Source organism: Macadamia integrifolia, chromosome 9 (assembly GCF_013358625.1).
Source record: "Macadamia integrifolia cultivar HAES 741 chromosome 9, SCU_Mint_v3, whole genome shotgun sequence".
NCBI lineage: Eukaryota > Viridiplantae > Streptophyta > Magnoliopsida > Proteales > Proteaceae > Macadamia > Macadamia integrifolia.
The window spans coordinates 23,984,181-24,004,244 of NC_056565.1; the positions used below are offsets into that span (position 1 = coordinate 23,984,181).

Here is a 20,064-nt window from a genome sequence, read left to right on the forward strand (position 1 = left end):
AAAGCTGATGTTTCCTCACAGTCCATTGAAAAGGTTGCTCATATCTTCCATGTGTAACTTTAAATGGTATTTAAATATGGGAGAAAGAAGGTCTGGTCCCCATACCAGTGTGGGCCAATGAGAGTGTACGTCCAGACATCTAATAAGGGACAAGTGGTCATTTGGCCATCATGTCTAGGAATAAGAGCACATAATTGGGTAGTATTCTTATTAGAAAAATCAATTTCACTTCGGAGTCGGGGATGGAATCCGTCAGTGCTGATTCAGCCTGAATTGGTCTGAAAAAACTCTAGAATTGGCCAATCTCAGGAACATTTCAATGATTCCTGTGTTTCTTTTCAGGAATCAGCCGTATCAAATCGTCAAGAAGCAGGATCCATGTCCCACAATTACAATCTGAATCGGAAAACTAACTCTATTATCACTGCAGGAGCTTAGCTTTGAGCATCAAAAGCCCATGCCAGTGTTTGAGGAATCGGAATCAAACCAGTCGAACCCTTATTTGAATCAAAATCGACTGAAGACCAATCTTCATTCTGACCAGTCATACTGTATTTCACTATTTAACCCATGCATGGACCTGATTCTGGGCGTATTTCCTGCATGGAGGCGAGCAGTATTGTATGTATGCCATCTTGCTGGAGATGCAAGTAGGCAGTGTTCAATGTTCACAGTTGTTGGCATCTAAATTACGGAGTTTGTCTCTTCCAGTCACCAAAGTGGCCAAACAAGTTCAAGGTGTGTGAATGAGTCATGGTTAATGCAGTCTTGTATTTGAAGGACAGAACACCACAATATTCTACACATTAAAACACACCAGTTTAAACTTATTGGTCGTCAATGATCCTACAATATATACCTGATATAAGTCTTCTGTACAACTACATGCAACACTCCAACAGGTAATGAATATGAAGCATTGCCTTTAGGGAATGAGTAGCAGTTTAACACACAATTTGAACATCGCTCCTGATGACACGAGAGATACAATACACGAGAAACTACTTCCATCTGTACACCCAACTTTTAGATAATCTTGTAGAAGCAGAGTTCCCGTTTCCAGGGTTTGCTGCCATATTCCCATCGGCGTAATCTTAGCTACCCACAGACACACTTACGGCTCTAAGTTCAACATGCCGTTTTCCCTCGCTTTGTGGGTGAACGGTAACTTGGGCCTCCGCACGTGAAGATTGATCCTTTCCCACCTGAGAAACAGATATTGAGCCCACCATAGGCTTCTTATTGACCGAATCCCCTTGGACAACCTGGTCTTCTGAAATGATGTCCCACTCTTCTCTGACTGAAGCTAGCTGCAAGCCTTCCTCTCTGTGCTCTTCCATTTCGAAGGCTGTCGGTAAGATCACATAGTCGTTTATTGGGTTGTAGAATGGGTCTGGTTCACCTGCCTTTAGCCAATGCTTAAGTATCCGAAAGACATGGCGATCATAGACTATCCCCCGGTGATCACCAGGGACTCCAACCCTTGCCTCTGCATCAAGTCCATCTGCCTGAAAATAGGAACAAAAGATGATGTCACATTAGAAATTGGAACCATATAGTTATGAAGACCAATTTTGGTTTCGTTAGGGCAATAGTTCTTAGTCTAGAAAGACTAGAGGGTATCTCTGATCCAGCATCAAGTTTTGCCACATGATAGGATGATGAGAAATTTTGACCATGTCGATATCTAGAAAATGACCTAGTTGACCACATGTCAAATCCCAGACTCGGATTCATCCTTAAACCGTCATATGTATTGCCGAACTCTCTTGTATCTTTAGCCAACCATTTCTTTCTAGAAAAGTTTCATTTTTTTTTTACTCGATTTTCAAAGCTTTATTTGCCACTTGGCCAACTCTGTTTTGACGAAACTTGACACGTGACCAGAAGACCTTGGCATCTACTTGTCCATATAATTTTAGCTCTATCTAATTTTCCATGTAGCAGATACTTTCGCCAGTCTAGAGAATGTCTCTAGACCTGCCAGACTAGAAAAACTAACCACACAACCCCCTCCACACCACCCCCCCCCCCCCAAAAAAAAATAAAAACGGGAACAAAAAAAGGGAACAAAGCTGATGGAGAATATGGAGGACAGCCACACATTAGGTGGTCAAGAATAAAAGCTGGATATTGTTACACTTGTTCACTTGATTAGTCCCAATATTCTATCATAGAAAAAGGTAGATTTGCAATAGGGAGGAGGAAGAGACAACGGTCGAAGTTTCTATCATCATCATAATCACCAACCCTGTTAATGCTGTTATACAAGTAGTGATAAAGGTTATAACTACTTAAAAGAGGCTGATTCACAGACATTTAGGTGATTCAACTGTTCCTAGGAAAAAAATAAAATTGTGGAGCACAGACGATATGCAGCTCCCTTCTCCAAGATCATACAGACAAAAATAAGGACTTAGCCATTAAAGAACAGTATAAGTCTATGGTCCATGCAAACCAATGGATGAGCAGTCTTATCAGCCACAAAAAAGAAGAGGGGGGGGGGGGGGGAGGAGGATAAATTATCCTTGGCTGTTCCAGAAAATTAATCAAAACACAATTATTTAACTTTCCATCTCAGACATTGCTCTTAATCACCTGACACGACAAGTCACGAAGTCATTAAACCAAACAGAATCAACAAGAGGGCAAATAACACACCTTAGAAGACTCCACAGGAACTGTTCCATCACCATCAACACATACGTATTTAGCCTGAAAAACACACAAATACACAAACCACATCACCAAAACAATCCCACCATGAAAAATATTAGATGTGTTGCTTCTTGCTAATAGCATTAAATAATTTTTGAAGCAAGCAATTTATCCAAAACGGATCCTTGCTGTGAGAGCATGTGCACAAGCTGGAGACACAAAAATCAAACATTTGAAAGGGTCTATAAATGGGCAATGACTCCCCATGATGTTTGTGTTATCCATCATGACTTCAACATCAGCAATCAACTGTGGTCCATGTTGTAGAGGACCCCACACCTGTCTTAATGATCAAGTTTCAGCCCAAACAAGTGGAAGGTATCCTAAAAGTGAGTTCAAAGTGATGAAAAAGTTACAGCAATGCCACAGGATTCCATAATTGTCATGGCATCTAGGCCAACCTAGGCATTGGAGGGGGGAAAAGGCCAAGGCATCAATATGCGACCAAGTTGCCCTTCCAAAAAAGGGCGCTTGGACGCCTAGGTGACGCCTCGACAACTATGCTAGATTCCTTAACAGTGTATGGCATTTTAATACATCAAAACTTTAAACTCCTTTTTAATTTCCACTTTGCATGCTTGTTTCAGGCTGAAATTTGATCACTAAGAAATGAGCGTGGGGTCCACCGTAACACTGACCCACCCTAACCCATCCAAGTCTGCTGCATTGTGATAAAACACAACATCCTTGGGGTTACAAATTTTTTGCACTCGTGATAAGCTGATTTAAAAAGTGCCATTCAGTTCTGCACAAAAGTGAGAGAATAACAAACAATAAACCAGGAATATCCATAAGAAATAGTTGTTTGTGAAAGTTTCCTTTTATTGTTACTGCCAACGTATATTAGTTGCACAGATTATTAATTGAGAGCACATTGAAATCAGAAGGTGCTTGTCATTACCTTGAAAAATGGTAGTTGTTGAAGGTCCCTAACAGGTTTTTCCTCACTCCCGTAGCTTCAGTGCAGAAACATCAGTTAGTCATGACAGCTTCTAACCTACCAGCTAAGAGAATTTCAATTGAAAGTGTGAAAATCATGTTCCATGGTGGCATGTTATGTCCTGTCAGCGCAGATCACAGGACAAAGTATCTTCCTGGACTACTCTGCATCAGGCTCAGATCAGACCCAGACTCACAGTTTATTAAATAGAGTTACAATGGTTAAACTTAAAGCATAGGAATATTGAAGTTGAGCCGCTGTCAAAATTTGAGCTTCAAAGCCAAGGAATTACCCTGTTAACTTTGAGCCAGCCCGGACCGGGGCCAAGCCAAAAGATCCTTAAATTAGTTTGGCTTGCGCCAGTTCCTTGGGCTAAGGCACAGCAGTGAGCAATAGTATTTAATCTGGATATAAGCCTGACCTGAGTTTGACCTGAGTTTCAGACCTAGATTTCAAGTCTATACATTAGTTCAATTCTTTTCTCTGTCATGAAACTTCCCTTCACAAGCATAACCACATATGTAACTCTCTTAAACACTAAGCAAAAATATGACAGGTATCCACATCACAGAAGAAAGCAGAGGCAGCATTACCTAACACTGTGAGGTGTATCATAACCAGTACCATATATATTGTAGAACTTAATTCCTTGGGGAACCTTGGCACATGAGAGCATATTTAGAGTCTCATTAGCCCATTTCAAGATCTCGACGTTGAATGGCAGAGGAATATCCACTCCATCATAATGAACCTGGACATATAGAAGCAGCAGTTTAGATTACTAATATAAAAAAGCTACAGATATATATATATCAGCTAGATATTGTTTGTCCAACCCCAATGTTGGACACGAAAAAATGTTCACTGGTGTCATCCACAATAATAACATGGGGACCACCATTGCGTAGATTTCAGGCAGTATCATCCTCCACTCAAAATCATGAGCATCCTAGAAAATTCCTAGTACAGTCCTCATTACAAATGCAGACTGGTACTGTCCAGTCCAAGGGGGTGCATGGTCTTCATAGCTTCATTGTCATTGTTCTTATCCAGACCAGGATGTCTCTACCACCGTAGCTTGGGAAAAGCATCTGATCCTCAAGTGAGGTTGTTTTAGACATGAAAAGGGACCATAGCATACCGTGTTACTTGAAAGAGCTTCCTTCAATATCGATAGAGCTTCTGTAGGTTCAGATGTTTCACGCATAATAGTTGATTTTCCATCTTCATCATGCTTTTCTCTCACTATTTCTAATAGTGGAACGTTTTTCCAATTGAAATTTGGGCAACCCATCAATTCATACATTGAGGGACATTCAATCAGCTGAAAAAGAAAAGATGGTTTGTGATGAAATCATGACATTATTGGGAAAATATTAACATGATCTACAGACAACAAACTATGAATAATGTAGCTAAGCTTAGAAATAGAATCTAAAGTTTCTGCATGAATGGATGAAGTGCAGGGCATAGCATCAGCACAGCCCATTTAAACATGTTAAAGCACTATAATGTTGAAATATCAAATATGCTTCCGCAGGGGACAACTCAAATTGAAAGGGGAAAATTAGAACAAACCAAAAATATGGGAAGAGCTGCAAGGTATGTGAAAGAAAAAGCAGACAGAAAACAGTGGAGGATAAACCAACAAGAAGCTGTTCAGGGAATGCTTAAGTTAGAACTGCACCAGAGCTTGTTCAGAAGCCAGATCAGTGTGGCGTCAGGATTGAACAAGCATTGAGTGAAAGTTATTACTGCAAAATAAATATCTCGGACTATAGAGTTCTTTTCGTTGCTGATAATAGCAGTCTTGAATGTGTACATCCATTTGAGACTGTCCGTGCGTGCATGCGTGTGCGTTCTAATAGTATTGAGGAACTCCAAAGGTGTACAATATCAGAGATATCACCAAAACTCAAAATAAAGCACGTCAGTCTATAAGTTCATCTAATATATGCTTCAAGTCACTGTATTTTACTTCCTTGAAACTCTTAGGAGCCAGAAAGGCACCCCCTTCCTTCGGTTGCCTTGACAATTATGCTCGCACTGGGCTTTGGAAAGCTGGGATCTTTCCTGTTATCCACATAACTGGCTCCCATCCCCTCTACATCAAATATACAAAATATCAGACTGAGCCCTGACTTCATATGTGTAGCCCAAGCCTGGCCCTAACATCACCAGGCTTGGGATCAGACCCGGCTAGTCCTAAACTAAATTTCTCAGCCCCACACCCACCTAAACATGGGCCTGGACAGGCTAGGCTGCCCATTGCCACCCTCGACTTAAACAGAGAGCAATCCTTGTTTTTCCAAGTTCCAACTCCTAAAGGTATTCATGAAAATATTGCCACACATTTCTGAGAGCTTGTCAAGGAAGCATTTTCCCCAACCCTTTCCAAAATAATTTTCTAAGAACTATGGTATCTTCTGAATTTTGGGATCCATAGCACCAAACACAGTGCTTCTATCAGCCACTTTTAGCTTCTATAAAATTTGCCATGACTAGCAAGTCTGGAAAGAAATGTTGGCGGACCCCAAATTTATATAGTGTCGCAAGAATAGTAGATCTGCAAGAGTGGATTTGATGGATGTTTAACGGGGGTTTGGAACAACAGAAATTGTGGCTACACAGGATCACCCAAATTTTTTTAAAGATATTCATGTCCCAAGGTCCATGTACCTCTTCATACACCACTTAATTGTATCGTTAACACCTTGTCAACATAAATTATTATAATAGAAGTGGATGTATCAAGATCAATTGATGCATATTAGACTAAGTATATGGAAAAATGAAAATTGTCATAACACAGGATCATGTGAACATTTTTAAGATCCTATTGTTTCCAAGGTCCACATGGCTCTTCAGAGACGCATTAACTGCATCTTAACACCTTGTCAACCTTAATGATTACATAGGGCACATTTTGAACTCTATGGATCAGCCTTCGGGGTCAACTTTGCGCTAGCAGGGATCATGCCCCCACCAAAGATTCTCTCAGCTGGGGTATGTTTGCAGCCAGCAGCTTGGCTGGCTAAGGCCTAGTACCTATCTCTGCTAAACTCAACCTGGACTGGTGTTCAACCCTAGACTTTGAGTGTCTTTTTTTTTTTCTTTTTCTTTTTTTTTTCACCCAAAAAAAAAAAAAAAACTGCAAAAGTACCATTGCTTGGACACATCAATGCAGATTGGAATAAATTTCAGAACTATAAAAATGGGCAAACAAAAAAATTATAGTTAGATTTGAAGATCTACATGTCTTCAGGGACCATGTTCATGATAGAACAGACCACTTTATCCTTAAAACCTTACATGAGAGAACTCTACAGTTCTACAGTTCACTTTGTAAACATCCTTTGAATTCCAAGGGCCAGTTTGAATCCATCAAAGTGAAACATACTTGTCCACAACTTTGAATCCAAAGACTGTCTTGAAACAACTAACAACCAATGCAGTTTATTGTCAACAAGGAAATTACAGTCACGTTGATATTCAATTTATTAAGAATACAACATCATATTTGAAATCAAATTGGAATTGATACTTTATTTATCACATATGAGACTAAAGCAAAGTGCAATAAACGATTAATATGTACATGTATGTATCCATGCATGTACTCAAAAAGTTTAAAACAAGATAAAATACATTTATTTAAAAACTATAAGACAAGAAACTCGCAGCAGATGAATAACAGCAGTTTTTTTCTATTTATATATCCAAGGAAAATAAAATCAAAGACAGCCCAATCAAATACAAGATATCTTTCAAAATGCTAGCAAGACTGTTATACCAGCTGGTGCATGCTCCATTTTGATATGAAAAAATTCTCTTCCCACCCTTCAACAAATGACATCCCATTCAAGAGGGTGGATGTGACATAACCAGGTGCACCTGCTCATGAACAATCATATTAGACTAAAAAATTCTTGCTTCAAAAATATACAGATTGCTTAAAATTAAGAGTCAAGACTGCAGAGACATTTGAGAACATGACATGGAAATGAAAATCCATATTCCTATCTGAAGAAATACAAAGGTGGAGATGCATCATATCTGTCAGAGTAAATTTTTATATAACTGTCTTATTAGAACTACATAAATCTTTTCTTAGCATCTCTCTTGACTTGGGGAATGGGGTTCCACCATGCCCTCATCACCCGAAACCCCTTTCATTATGCCCCTTATAAATGTCTTATGAAAGTTTGGCTTTGACTCAACTTTGATGGACACGTCGTCCACATGGTCATCTAGATGTGTCCAATTTTCAGACTAATCTGACTTCCCTCCATGTTACAATAATGCTTCCAAAATTGTTTGAAAAAATCAATTCTGCTTTGGACTGCTTGGACAGCTGCAATTATAGAATAACAAGGAAAACCCCATAAATGGTAGGCCATAAGGCTGAAACTGGCAACCAAATTAGATAAGTGGCATATCCAGAGAGCAGCCCATCTATCCGATGGTCAACAAAATTATCACTTCGAGATACAGAAAACTACAGGGCTTGGTGAATAAGGTCCCCAACAGGTGCATAGTGGAAAAAGTTTGTTTTCTTTTATTAAAACTTTGAAACCTCAACTGCTGGCAATAACAAGGGAAAAGTTCAGTACACAATGGGATCTATACTTTAAGCACGCCAATCTAGAGGGACATTTAATTGGCAGGAATCCCTATAAATGGTTGATGATCAGCCACATGTTTTTCTATGCTATTATCTTTCCACATGGACCACATGGCAAGTTCAGCCCCATACCCTCTGCCACATGGCAAATAAGTCATATTTTCACCCGTTTCTATTTCACAAATAAAATTTAAAAAAAAAAAATGAAGAAAAAATCAAGTGACCTAGTGGTTGCAGGCTCGAGTCAGGAAACAGCCTCTCTATAAACCGAAGGTAAGGCTGAATACTTTATGACCCTCCCCAAACCCCGTAGTGGCAGGAGCCTCCTGCACTGAAAAAATTCAAGCACAATTCAAAGGGGAAAAATGCACACTAAACATAGAAATATGTGGATGGCATGGACAGGGCACTATCTAGATCACCCACGTTAAGTTCATTTGGCAGAAACCCCTGTAACAGCAGAATCCACATCATGATGCAAAATTACAAACCAGCAAAGTAAACACATCAAAGAGCTACAACAAAGTTCCATATCAAGTTATGCCCCTAATGTATATTTTCTTTTTCTTTTTCATGGATGGATGTTGCCCCTAATGTATCTTGAAGACTTGAACAGCACGGAAACCTTTTACAGTGAACTAACAGTTCAATCAGCATTTCAATAACTTGAAGATAGCATGTCAGATATCCAATACTATCAACAGCATCATGTAACAAATTACAAAGGTTATTTACCCTGGAATGGTGCAGCAATCGCAATCCAATTCTTCACATACTTCTCAAAAGCCTGAGAAATTTTTTTAAAGTAATGAATCAAAATTTTTGGATATAATGCATAAACGAAAAGACTAAAGATCACAAATTACAAATGCCACAATAAAAAGCAAGAATAATATTGAAACAGATCAACTTGTAAGATGCCAGAGAAAATAACTACTTACATCACCATGCAGGCACATGAAACATTTCACTAATAAACCCCCCATGGAATGAGTTATAATGTTAAGTTTTTTCCCTCCCGAAGCGGTGTACGCCGACTCTAGTTTAGCAGCAAAGCGTTCCATGGTTCCCTGAAACCTGAAAGAAGATAAAGAGTAAATAACAACAATATCAAGTGGTATATGCCAAATATGAGATGGGAAAGTCAACACACACATACATGCATGCACCATACACAGAAACATTGACAAACTGATAGACGCTAATGAAATAAGGCCCAACCCAGATAGATGAGAAGCATTAACATTATATAATCATGTTATATTTTAGTATAGATGAAATCATTCCATCCTATAAACAGCTCTCCGGCGTTTATCAAAAAAGAACAAACTTAACTAAGAAATTTTCCATTAAGTATTGATGTATTAGCCAACTTATCTGGGTAGAATGGTCCATAAAACAAAGTAAAAAAACACCATAATGGGTGTAGCAAGTATCTGAATCAGGCTGTTATTGGATTTTTTTTTTTTTTTTTTTTTTTTTTTTTTGGTGTGTAATGAACAATTGGAAAGTGAGTTTTTGCTTTTCAATTAATGCTAAGGAGGTCAATGGAAGTCATCAGTTTTGAATTCCGAGTGCGTAACTGGCAATACAAACAAGCCTAACGTAGTACAGATATTAGGTTTACGTGTTGACGTCTTGTTATTTTGAATTCAATAGTATAAGTTCTCATTCAACATAGGGTTTTGTGATCTCAAACCCTTCTCTCTTTCAGATCACCTCCGCAAATATTCTGATAAGGTGCTATCTCTTGCTCCCAGTTGATGATTTGGTGCTGTTTTTTACTGTAATTGGACTTTGTGCTTGACTTTACAAATAAATCTTGATACATTTTACTCTTTATGGACGACAGGATATAGGTAAGACTTCAAAAACTCCACCAATCCATTGTTTAGCCTCAGCAACGCACTCTTGATTTTCTAACCTATCAGAAGTTATTGATGTCCAAGGGAGAGAATTACCACTTTGAAAAATTGGAATGATGACTAGTACTCAAAAGGGTATAACTTTCTTATTATAACTTAATATTCTCAGGTTAAATTCTTTGACCTAAACATAGTTGTCAAGGTGTCATCTGGGCTACTAGGCATCCAAGTGCCTTGGTCGACTTGTTGGCATCGCCTTGTTTTTCGGACCCTCTCTAATGCCTTGGATCACCTAGGCGCCGTGACAAATATGGACTTAAAGGCTAAGCCGCTAAGGCTCTCTTTGGTATCACTTTTATTTTTGTTTATGACCTATTTGGAAAATAAAAATCATTAATGAAAATCATTTAATCAAAAAATGAAAACCGTTTGGTAAATATTAGACATAATAGAGTATGGAATGAGAAACCATTTGGTAACTACCTATGTATAAATAATCTTTACAAAATTTTATTATGAAATGGGCCCAAACCAGGGAAAATTAGCAGTTCTTATATATATATATATATATTTGGGCCCAAAGCCCATATATTGTTTAAGTGGTGGGTGAAGAGATGGCCCCTTCGCCCATCTTCCTTCCCAATTCTTCCAATTGCTCCTCCGTAAAATCAAAACCTTAACCCAGCACCCGCTCTTTGCTACCCCTCTTCCCCGCACAGTCCCTGACATCATCTCCCATGCTCCCTGCTCTAACTCTCCCTCCTGCAACCCTCCTTCAAAAACCCCTTCACGAAACAAAGAATTCTCAAGAGATCCATGCTCAACAATCCATTTGGGAGTTGAGAGGAATAGTGTCATAATTCTGAATTGCTGATCCAGACCATAACGTGGGATCCAAAAACCAGTAATGAGAAAATACTTTATTCCAGCAATTTACTCTGCAGGAAGAATGGAAAGCTTTTCCTCAGCTCTGCTACTCTGCAGCTCTGGCAAAAATCAAACAATGTCATCACCATCTCCTCTCTGCACTCTCACAACGTCTCTCCTCTCCAACACATTGACACTTCATGCACAATTCACCTTTTATCCAGTTCTCAGTCCGTGCAAGACTGCAAAGTAGCAATATCGGTATCGTAGTTGGGGAAGATTGAAAAGTAGGAAGGGATTATTTGGCGCTTTCTGCAATAAAGATTACTGCGTTTATATTGGTCTCTTTGCACAACAGAAGTATCATAATATGATTCAACAACGATCCAGAAACCACACGACTCCAAGCTTAAGTTAATATTCCAGAAGTGGACAGTAAGCAGCTGCTCATAGTCATGGCTCCATGTATGAATTCAGATCTCCGATTGCTAGAAAGTATCTTATGGGGTTCCGTGAAGGAGATTGAGCACGATTTTTGCAGAATGGAGAGAATGGGAAGAAGACAAAAGCAGAGAGCTCTGCCGGTAAATAAGCTTAAGAAGCCGTGAAAAGACAGTCTATGACAGCACGATCAGACTTCTGTGCCCACGGGTGGGGCAGCGGGAAGAAGAGGAAAAAGGGCAGGTGGGGTTTTATGTGTTCGAATGTATTTTTACCTTTTGTCCCTTGTATTTTAGATATTAGAACACATGTCCATTAGTCTGTCGTTATAAGCATGTGGTTGATTTGTAGTGGTGGGTCAAGTTGACAGCCGGCACTTATTATAATTAGCCATTATCCGTCAACTTTGCGTGGATCTTTGCACTCGTCCTTGCTTGGAAACCCCATGTAACAGACCCCATTAAGTTGGGATAAGGTTTTGGATGTTGTTGAACACATGTCCATTAGAGTTGAGTGCACAATGAAGGAAAAACAGCTTTTGGCTTTGATAGAAAAAAAGGTCTTGACCTCATAATGGATTTTGTATTTTTTCTTATTTTTAAAAATAGAAATAGGGTCCATAAATGATACCAAACACACACAAAAATGCTTTTTTTCTGTCAGAAAAAAAAAATAAGAAAATAAAAATGATGCCAAAGAGAGCCTTAATCAATTAAGCTATTGTGGTTTTCAATTATCTAACGGAACTTTTAATCCCTTTTCAAAATATGTTCTGTTTAATTACTGGAGAAAACCAATATTTTTGACAGAGGCATTTGGGGACCCAAGGAATCTCAATTTGGTCTAATACCTGGAAGTGAAGAAGCAGAACATGATATTGTTGTCATCTAAAACTTTGGTATTAACAGGAATGGGTTATATCGTGACCCTGTTTTTTTTTTTTTATTGTCGTGATATTGTGACCCTGTGCTTCTGGGTTGTGTCATCACCACCAGGCAGTTTAGCATTACAGGGATTGCCAAAATCAAAGATACTGCATGTGCTGGGAAATTAAATATGATGATAGAAATCTGATTAGGGAATGATGGGCAAAGCCCAAATCTTAATCAGCCATAATTTCCGGAGGTAGCACCTCATTAGCAGGAAGTAGGTGTTGTGGAAATCATGACAGTTTGAACAACTTGACTGCAATATGCCAGAGTTTGATGAGGCAGCTACCTTGAGAGAAAACTGACTATCGGACTAGTACAAAGACCTGGGTACAGCAGCCCGAATATCTGGACAAAACCCTAACAGTACCAGAGGAGTAACTTCCTTTTCGCAAGTGATCAATAATTATACATAATTCCACACCACCAAAGAAGCAGTACATAGGTAATGAATTTATTATTCACCCAAAAGAAGGAAGGAGTACATACCTATTGCTCTGGCGGAAATCATAACCAAACCCAAAAAGAGTTTTTCCTTCCTGAAAACCCCACTTGATCATTTCTCCTATCATGTCATGGTAATAACATAAACAATCACGTCCAATGACCTGCAGGAAGGACTTATATTATTCAAAACATCCCCTTAAAAATAATCTATCAACAAAATTCATGCTTAGATAGAATGTAGGAGACATAATTTTAATCCCAGAAAATGCTTATTTCACTCTCTGAGCTCAGGATTTGAACTGAAAAAGGATAAATACTATAATATTGATGACAAAATTTCTGGAATTCAATAAAAGTGCAAATATCAGATGAGAGAAATAGAAGTATCTCTTCTTCTCTGTACGAAGTTTCAGTGAAGTTATTCACATAGAACGCATATGTACCATGTCAGGGTCCAAGACATCGATTGCATCCAATCCGTATCTGCCTTCAGGCACCACAATTCTTGTTTTTGGATCCAATGACACTGTTTGACCTGTTCCATAGAATTAATAAGTACTTTTAGCCTATGAGATAAATATTCCCAAAGAAGAAGCCAACAAAGAATACAAGGTAAGCTCTTCTGGACTCTTGGCATGTAAAAGAGGGAAAATCCAGTAACCAAATCACACAATTCAATAAGAATCGGCATCCATATTCAAGATCAAATCAATCTTTTGATATCCATAAAGAAGAAGACATATCACAGTCTCTTCCAAAAGTTAATTACGAGGTTCAGGAGTTCCATCATTAGAAATAGGAAAAAGAGAGAGCCCAAAGCAGAATACTACATGTATGTCGGGTAATTCTCTGCTGGGTTGGTGCCCAACAATGCTTCTCCCAAAAGTACTGGTTTCATGGATGTGAGATGCCCTAAATTAGTTTGTGAATGATAATGCCATTTTCAGATCACAATTGGGTCGACCCTGGATTTCAGCGGTACCATTTTGTTGCTTATCAGGTCATGAATTAGTTTTGACATTGAATCCTTGGACTGCTCGATGCCATGTTCAACATGATACTTTATTTCAGGCCTTTATTTAGAGGATGGGTTTGTCTATGAATCATATTGACCATATTTTGACATTTTTAAGGATCAATCCTTCGATTCAATTGCTTTTAGTGGGTAACGGTCAGCTTTGTTCCTTTGCTAACTTTGTCCTCATTTCTCCAAGGATTGTTAACTAATCTAACAAATAATTCCCACGACAGAAAGAGTATGCTCTCATTTGATTATTTAAGCAATCATAGCGAGTAATGATTACAAATTGTAAAATATGTTCAGAGTAAGAATTTAGAGGCAACAAAACAAATTGACGTTTTTAATGAAAAAATTTGTCAATGGTCATTGAATAATATCATCATTTAAATTTGAACGAATTCCGATGCTCTGAAATAAAATCATACCAGTAGAAGGATTAAAACGGGACCATAACTTCGTCCGAAACGTGTAATCAGCACCAAGAAGTCGAACCCAGACACGTTCTTCTTTCCCATTATCATCAACGGCATTCAGAATCGAACCAGCAATACCAGGTACCAGCAAAACAGGATCAAGATCAGGATTTACGTAAGGCTGTGGTTGCTTCTTTATCCTCAACCACATCTCCACTGACCGAATTATGTCTTCCAATAGAACAGACATATCAACCCTAAATTCCTCAAGAAGACAGGGTGAATCGAAACCGATAGGTTCTTCAGCTGCTGAAACTTGAAACTATGGTTCCGATTCCCCCAAAATAAATTTCTACAAAAAAAAAAAAAAAATATTTCTACTAGATTTTGGAGAGTTTAAGGTGTAATTGAATCAAAAGTTGCATATGAACAAGAGAAGTTTGAGGAAATTTAGGGCTCAAATCTGTGGTTTGCGGTTTGGAGTAAAAACCGTGAAGTAGAAGAAAGAACGAAGATTGTAATGGCGACAACAGAAACTGAGAAGGAAAAGACTACTAACATTAAGACTAATAAATCGACAACTGGGGGATGATGGAATTCTGGTAAACCTGTGTGAATAACCGTCAGATTAGAATCTTTGACTTACACAATGTAGATCCTGTTCGTATTTTGAAATGATTTTATATTGATGGCTCTCACAAGTGGTTCAAATCAGGGGCATAGAGCTTAGATTTATTGGATCAAAACCTTTTTCTGTGGAGATTTACATCAGATCCTCAAAACAATTAAATTGGGATCTGTCGGTGACAGAAGTCTGAAGATAATGACGCGCTTTGTTATGTTTTATCGCCTCTTCTTCACGCCCACGCCCATTAGGACTTAGAATTGCTAGCTTGAAATGGGTTTCAACTTGAAAGAATTCTGCCAAGCAACCTCTTCCTTCCATTGTTACGGTTAAGGTTGTCAATCGGTTGGTTTAGATTGATTTTGGTTTAATTTCATTGATTTAATTAAGTGAAACAAAACCTGATTCAATAATGTCAATTCATCTCTCATTATGAGTGTGTGCAAGTGCAATGTTGTACTAGATATTATTGCTTTTCGTAGGGCCGAGGCGGTCATTTTTCTCCCATCAGGCCTTATGCGCAATCCCCACATTTTCCCATAGAAAACATTTTTTCTTTAATTTTACTTAATAATTTTGCCTTTACATGAGTTTTACAAAAGAAACAAGTGAATTTTAAAAAATAAAATTGAAAGAAAAATCAAGCAACAATTTTATAATTTGTTAACTCCCTCTTTGACTTTTAAAGATTATACCTTCGTAGGGGTGTCAACCGGTCAGGCCGATCTGGTTTCGATCAGGCTTAATCGGGCTTGAAGACTTTCAAAAGCTACACCGTGTCCGCCCATTTAACTAATCGGGCTTAGTTATTGAGGGCATGGTACACTTTATATTCGGTCGGTCGACCTCGAGCTATAATCGGGTTACTTTAATTGGGCTTTAGTCGGACCTTAATCAGGCTACAGACATATTTAATGTTAAACGGGTTTTAACCAGTTTTTAAACGGGCCCTCTTTAAAATGTGCACTTATATTCTAGCCCATTCATGCAAGCCCAAAAAAATGAAAATAAATCAATAAATGATACCAAATATAACCATTAGTTAAAATGCGAACATGTCTTTACTTTTTAGTTTTTATTCTTTAATTTGGGGGGTAAAATAGGTATTCTACAATCATTAAAGGGTCGGGTCAAGTCGGTGTACAACAGGCCGATCTTGGTCGGGCGTTATTCAATCGGTTTCGATCGGGCGCCCAACAGTTCAAGTAGCAAAACCGAGACCGACCATTTATAAACGAGCCGGGTTCAAGCCCGACACATTTAATAAACGGTCCGGATCGATCCGGTCTATAAACGGTCGGTCCCGATCGATTTAGTCTGATCGGGCCACGAATTGACACCCCTGTACCTTCAATCCTTGAGGTAGAAAATTATCCATGGATCTAGTAATCAGTATTGGTCTTAGTTGATGTCGATCAGAATTGGTGTACAATCAATACAATAATGACATGTAATAAACTATTAAAATATTCTATAAAAAAGAATAAAATATTAAAAAAATCATAAAAATCAATATTGGATTAGTGTCAACTATTGCCGATATTGATACAAATCGATCGAGAATGAAGAGAGAGAGAGAGAGAGAGAGAGAGAGATCAATTTCATATTAGAGCCACCAATCCAAAAAACTCAAAAAACAGCACATATTTTTATGAATTTTCTCCTTATATTAATATTTTTAAAGTTATTTCATGTCATTTTGCATCATCTTGTATATTGATCTGAACACGATTAATTCATTTATTAATCGTCATTTGTATATCGTGTTCCCACAAAAAAATATATATTATATCGTGTTCAGATGGTATTTTTTTAAGATCATATTAGGGTTGATGTCCTTTTTCCATTTAATTTCTGGATTACTTTTGGATGAAACCGTTTTTTGTGTTCTAGTTTCTCTCAACACAACTTAAAATTATTGTCCCAAATATTTCCACCCATGTAGATGATTAATTAAGAAGCTGTGACTAATAACAACTATTGCTTGTGATCCAAAATAAATGATAGAATTTGATGGAAAGCTACCAGATTATATAAAAAGATAAGGTCAGTTGAATTTCAAATTTTGGTTTTGTTGTAAATGTGGATTTTGTGACTTTTAACCCAAGACCACCTAGATTTTATAGGCATAAAAGCAAATAAGGTTTCTGTGCTTTAGTTCCCATGAGAGGTGGAAGCAGAAAACATGAGATTAAAGCTATTTTTAAGATATCCACTTAAAATTAGGAATGTAAATGGATAGTCGAAACTTGAATTTGAATCTACATATGTATCCCTTTAGGGGTATCTATACCCAATCAAAGGATATCTAAATTCAAATCCAAAATTCCGAATCATCTGAAAAATAATTATTCGATTTAATAGATAATTAATAAATAATTTTGAGGGTTCATGATGTTTAGACAGATTCTAGAGAATGAACTAGGAAAAAAGTGAAGACAACCTAAAAAGATAGGTTAAGAGTAAATTGTATTCCTTGAGGGAGAAAAATCACACAAGTCAAAAAATAAGCATATAATTGAAAATCTAATTTCATATTTATTTAAAATTATTTATATCCAATCAAAAAATATCTAAATTTAATTATATATGGCATGAATTCGATCTATGACACACAAGACAAAAAGGAAAGGAAAGGGAAGCGAAGGGAGTTTGAGGCAGAGCCACTCTGATATGGCAAGTGGAGGCTCTGAAACTCCGATCTTGCTCTCGGCTTCTCACGTATTTTTCATAAGAAATAGCACAGTACTATGACACACAGGACTTTAGATTTGTCTTGATATATGAATCCAAGATACATAGTAGTTCGTGCAAACTTCTCATGGCCTCTCGTTCATATCTTGATGAGAGATAGAGTCCACAAGAGGTATTCAGATTCCGTGCTTCGAGGTTATGAATATTAAACCTTATCGTTCGGTCAAGTCGTTCTTGTACAAACACGTTCCTCATGTTTTTCTTCCCCACTTGTGAAAAAATAATGGTTCACTCTTTTCAATGTGAAAAATGTTTCCATAAAAAATTAAGGGCTCTCACACTCCTGACCATAGTTAGCAAATTCGGATTCGAGAATTATTCGGACGGAGAATTATTCAGAATAATTCGGACGATTAATTTAAAGATTCGGTCAAAAAAGCGGTCAAAAAATCTTATTGGGGTTTTTTTTTTTTTGGTTTTTTTTTTTAAATAATGTTTAAATGGACCGAATAATTCGGTTTAATTCGGATTCGGTCCGAATTATTGCCGATTTATATTCATTTTGGAAAAAGTCGCGAATTTTAAAGAATTTTATTTTTAATTCGGATTCGGTCCGAATTTTTGATAAAATTCGGAAAAATTCGGTTCGGCCGAATAGATAACTATGCTCCTGACCAAATAAATAAAAACTATCATCCTAAAATTAATGTTGAAAAGGTGTAATTTCCCAGAAACTGAAAAATAAAGAGCATTGGGCGGATTTCAATCTGTATAATAAAGAGCATTTGGTGGATTTCGATCCGTATTGAAATATCCAATAAGTAGTGAATGAAGACCAGGGCTATGCCACCATCATCTAGCAACATCCTTTAAACCCTTTGAGAATCTGTCTAGAACATCATGATATGTCATAACAGCAAAATTTAATTCCATAAACAAATCTATCTATATAATAAAAGGAGGGTAAATTATAACAGTTAGGGGTGTCAATTCCACGTCCACATTGAAATAATGTGAGATCGTATGGCATCTTTATTAAATATATCAATTTTGAACCTAGACTAAATAGCAGTCATTTGTTATCGGTGCAAGGGTTTAGCCTAACAATCACCCGATCATAATCGATTTTCTAATAGCCGTACTACGCTCAACATGTTTAAATTTCTATTAAAACTCTTAACTCGCCCAACACGTATAAATTCTCTAGTCTGTTCTTCTCTAATCTTTGGATCCATCACATTCATGCAATCAATCCACATGAAACATAGATTATTTCTTTTTTGGAAAAAAAATATTTCTGAGTTGACCGTCGAGGTATAGTAGCTTCACTTTCTATATCTATTAGTTTCTTTTTCATATGAAATAACGTCTTGATTCACTTTGTATGAAAATGTTTTATCATTCATTATTGATGCACTTTTTAGTTCATATGCCACTTGGTCAAAAACTCTCCTTTTTATTTAATATATATATATATATATATATATATTTTTTCAAAAGCTGATATCATGCAAGGTTATCGATATTGATATGGTGGTTGTATCAGTCACCATTGATATCATTGATATCGATAAGGATCGGGGCCATAGTGGGTCGAACTTGGGTGATCCGAGTTCAGAATCCAAAATTGAAATCATTAGTTGTATAAGGGTGTCAAATTGAAATTGAAACTGAAAATCAAATCCAATTACGGACCGAATACCCTAAACCAAATCAAACTGAATACAATATGGTTACATCCTAGATCTAAAATGAGTGTTTATAATTTAGTTCGGTCCAAATCTAGATCTATGTCGAGAATCGACAATTCTAACCGAAATCGAACCGAATAACTTGATATAATTTTTTATTTTTTTTAAAAACTAAACACTTAATGTAACTTAAATAAAAACTTGACATAATTAATACGAACACTAGAATTGTGGGACACCTTGGTTAACAAAAGAAAAAAAAAATGACATAATTAATCACTTAAATTGTCTTATAGAATTATAGTTATAGGGAAAGACGAATAACCTAGTGAATAAGCATTTGTATTTTGTTTTCTGTATAGTAAAATTAAATTTAAAGCTGGATATTAGAACCAAATAAGAATTGATTACAAAATCCGAATAAGAATCAAAACCATACCAGAACCAAATAAGTTCAATAAAAATACTAATTTTCAAAACCAAAACATAACTTAATCCGATTCAATATTACACTAAACTCCTTGAAACGAAAATAAAATCAGACCGATTACCTAGTTTGAGACCGATTTACACCCTTAAATTGTAAGGTTTGCTTGGATATGATCTTGTCACGTCAGCTGTGATTAGGATTTTTGGATGGAGATGTCAATATGTGATCCCAGCTTTGTAGAGCATGTGGGGCCACTTGTGAATGGTGGAATATGCAGCGACAAAAAAAGGCAAATGGTGGGACCCATTCAAGAGAACACTTGGCTGTTAAAAGGCTAAGCTTTGATTGCAGAAACTTTT

The 20,064-nt window shown here is 37.2% G+C and overlaps 1 protein-coding gene across 1 annotated transcript; it reads right to left on the minus strand.

The window, feature by feature from the left end:
• Positions 1 to 754: 754 nt before the first annotated feature.
• Positions 755 to 14,805, minus strand: LOC122089289 (lecithin-cholesterol acyltransferase-like 4). The gene is made up of 11 exons (XM_042658890.1): positions 14,278 to 14,805; positions 13,275 to 13,366; positions 12,874 to 12,992; positions 9,224 to 9,359; positions 9,018 to 9,069; positions 7,452 to 7,552; positions 4,800 to 4,982; positions 4,252 to 4,409; positions 3,620 to 3,674; positions 2,662 to 2,715; positions 755 to 1,508 (listed from the first exon to the last, which is right to left on the minus strand). Exons 1-11 carry the CDS (start codon positions 14,513 to 14,515, stop codon positions 1,095 to 1,097), a joined length of 1,602 nt encoding a protein of 533 aa, XP_042514824.1. The 5' UTR covers positions 14,516 to 14,805; the 3' UTR covers positions 755 to 1,094.
• Positions 14,806 to 20,064: the final 5,259 nt, after the last annotated feature.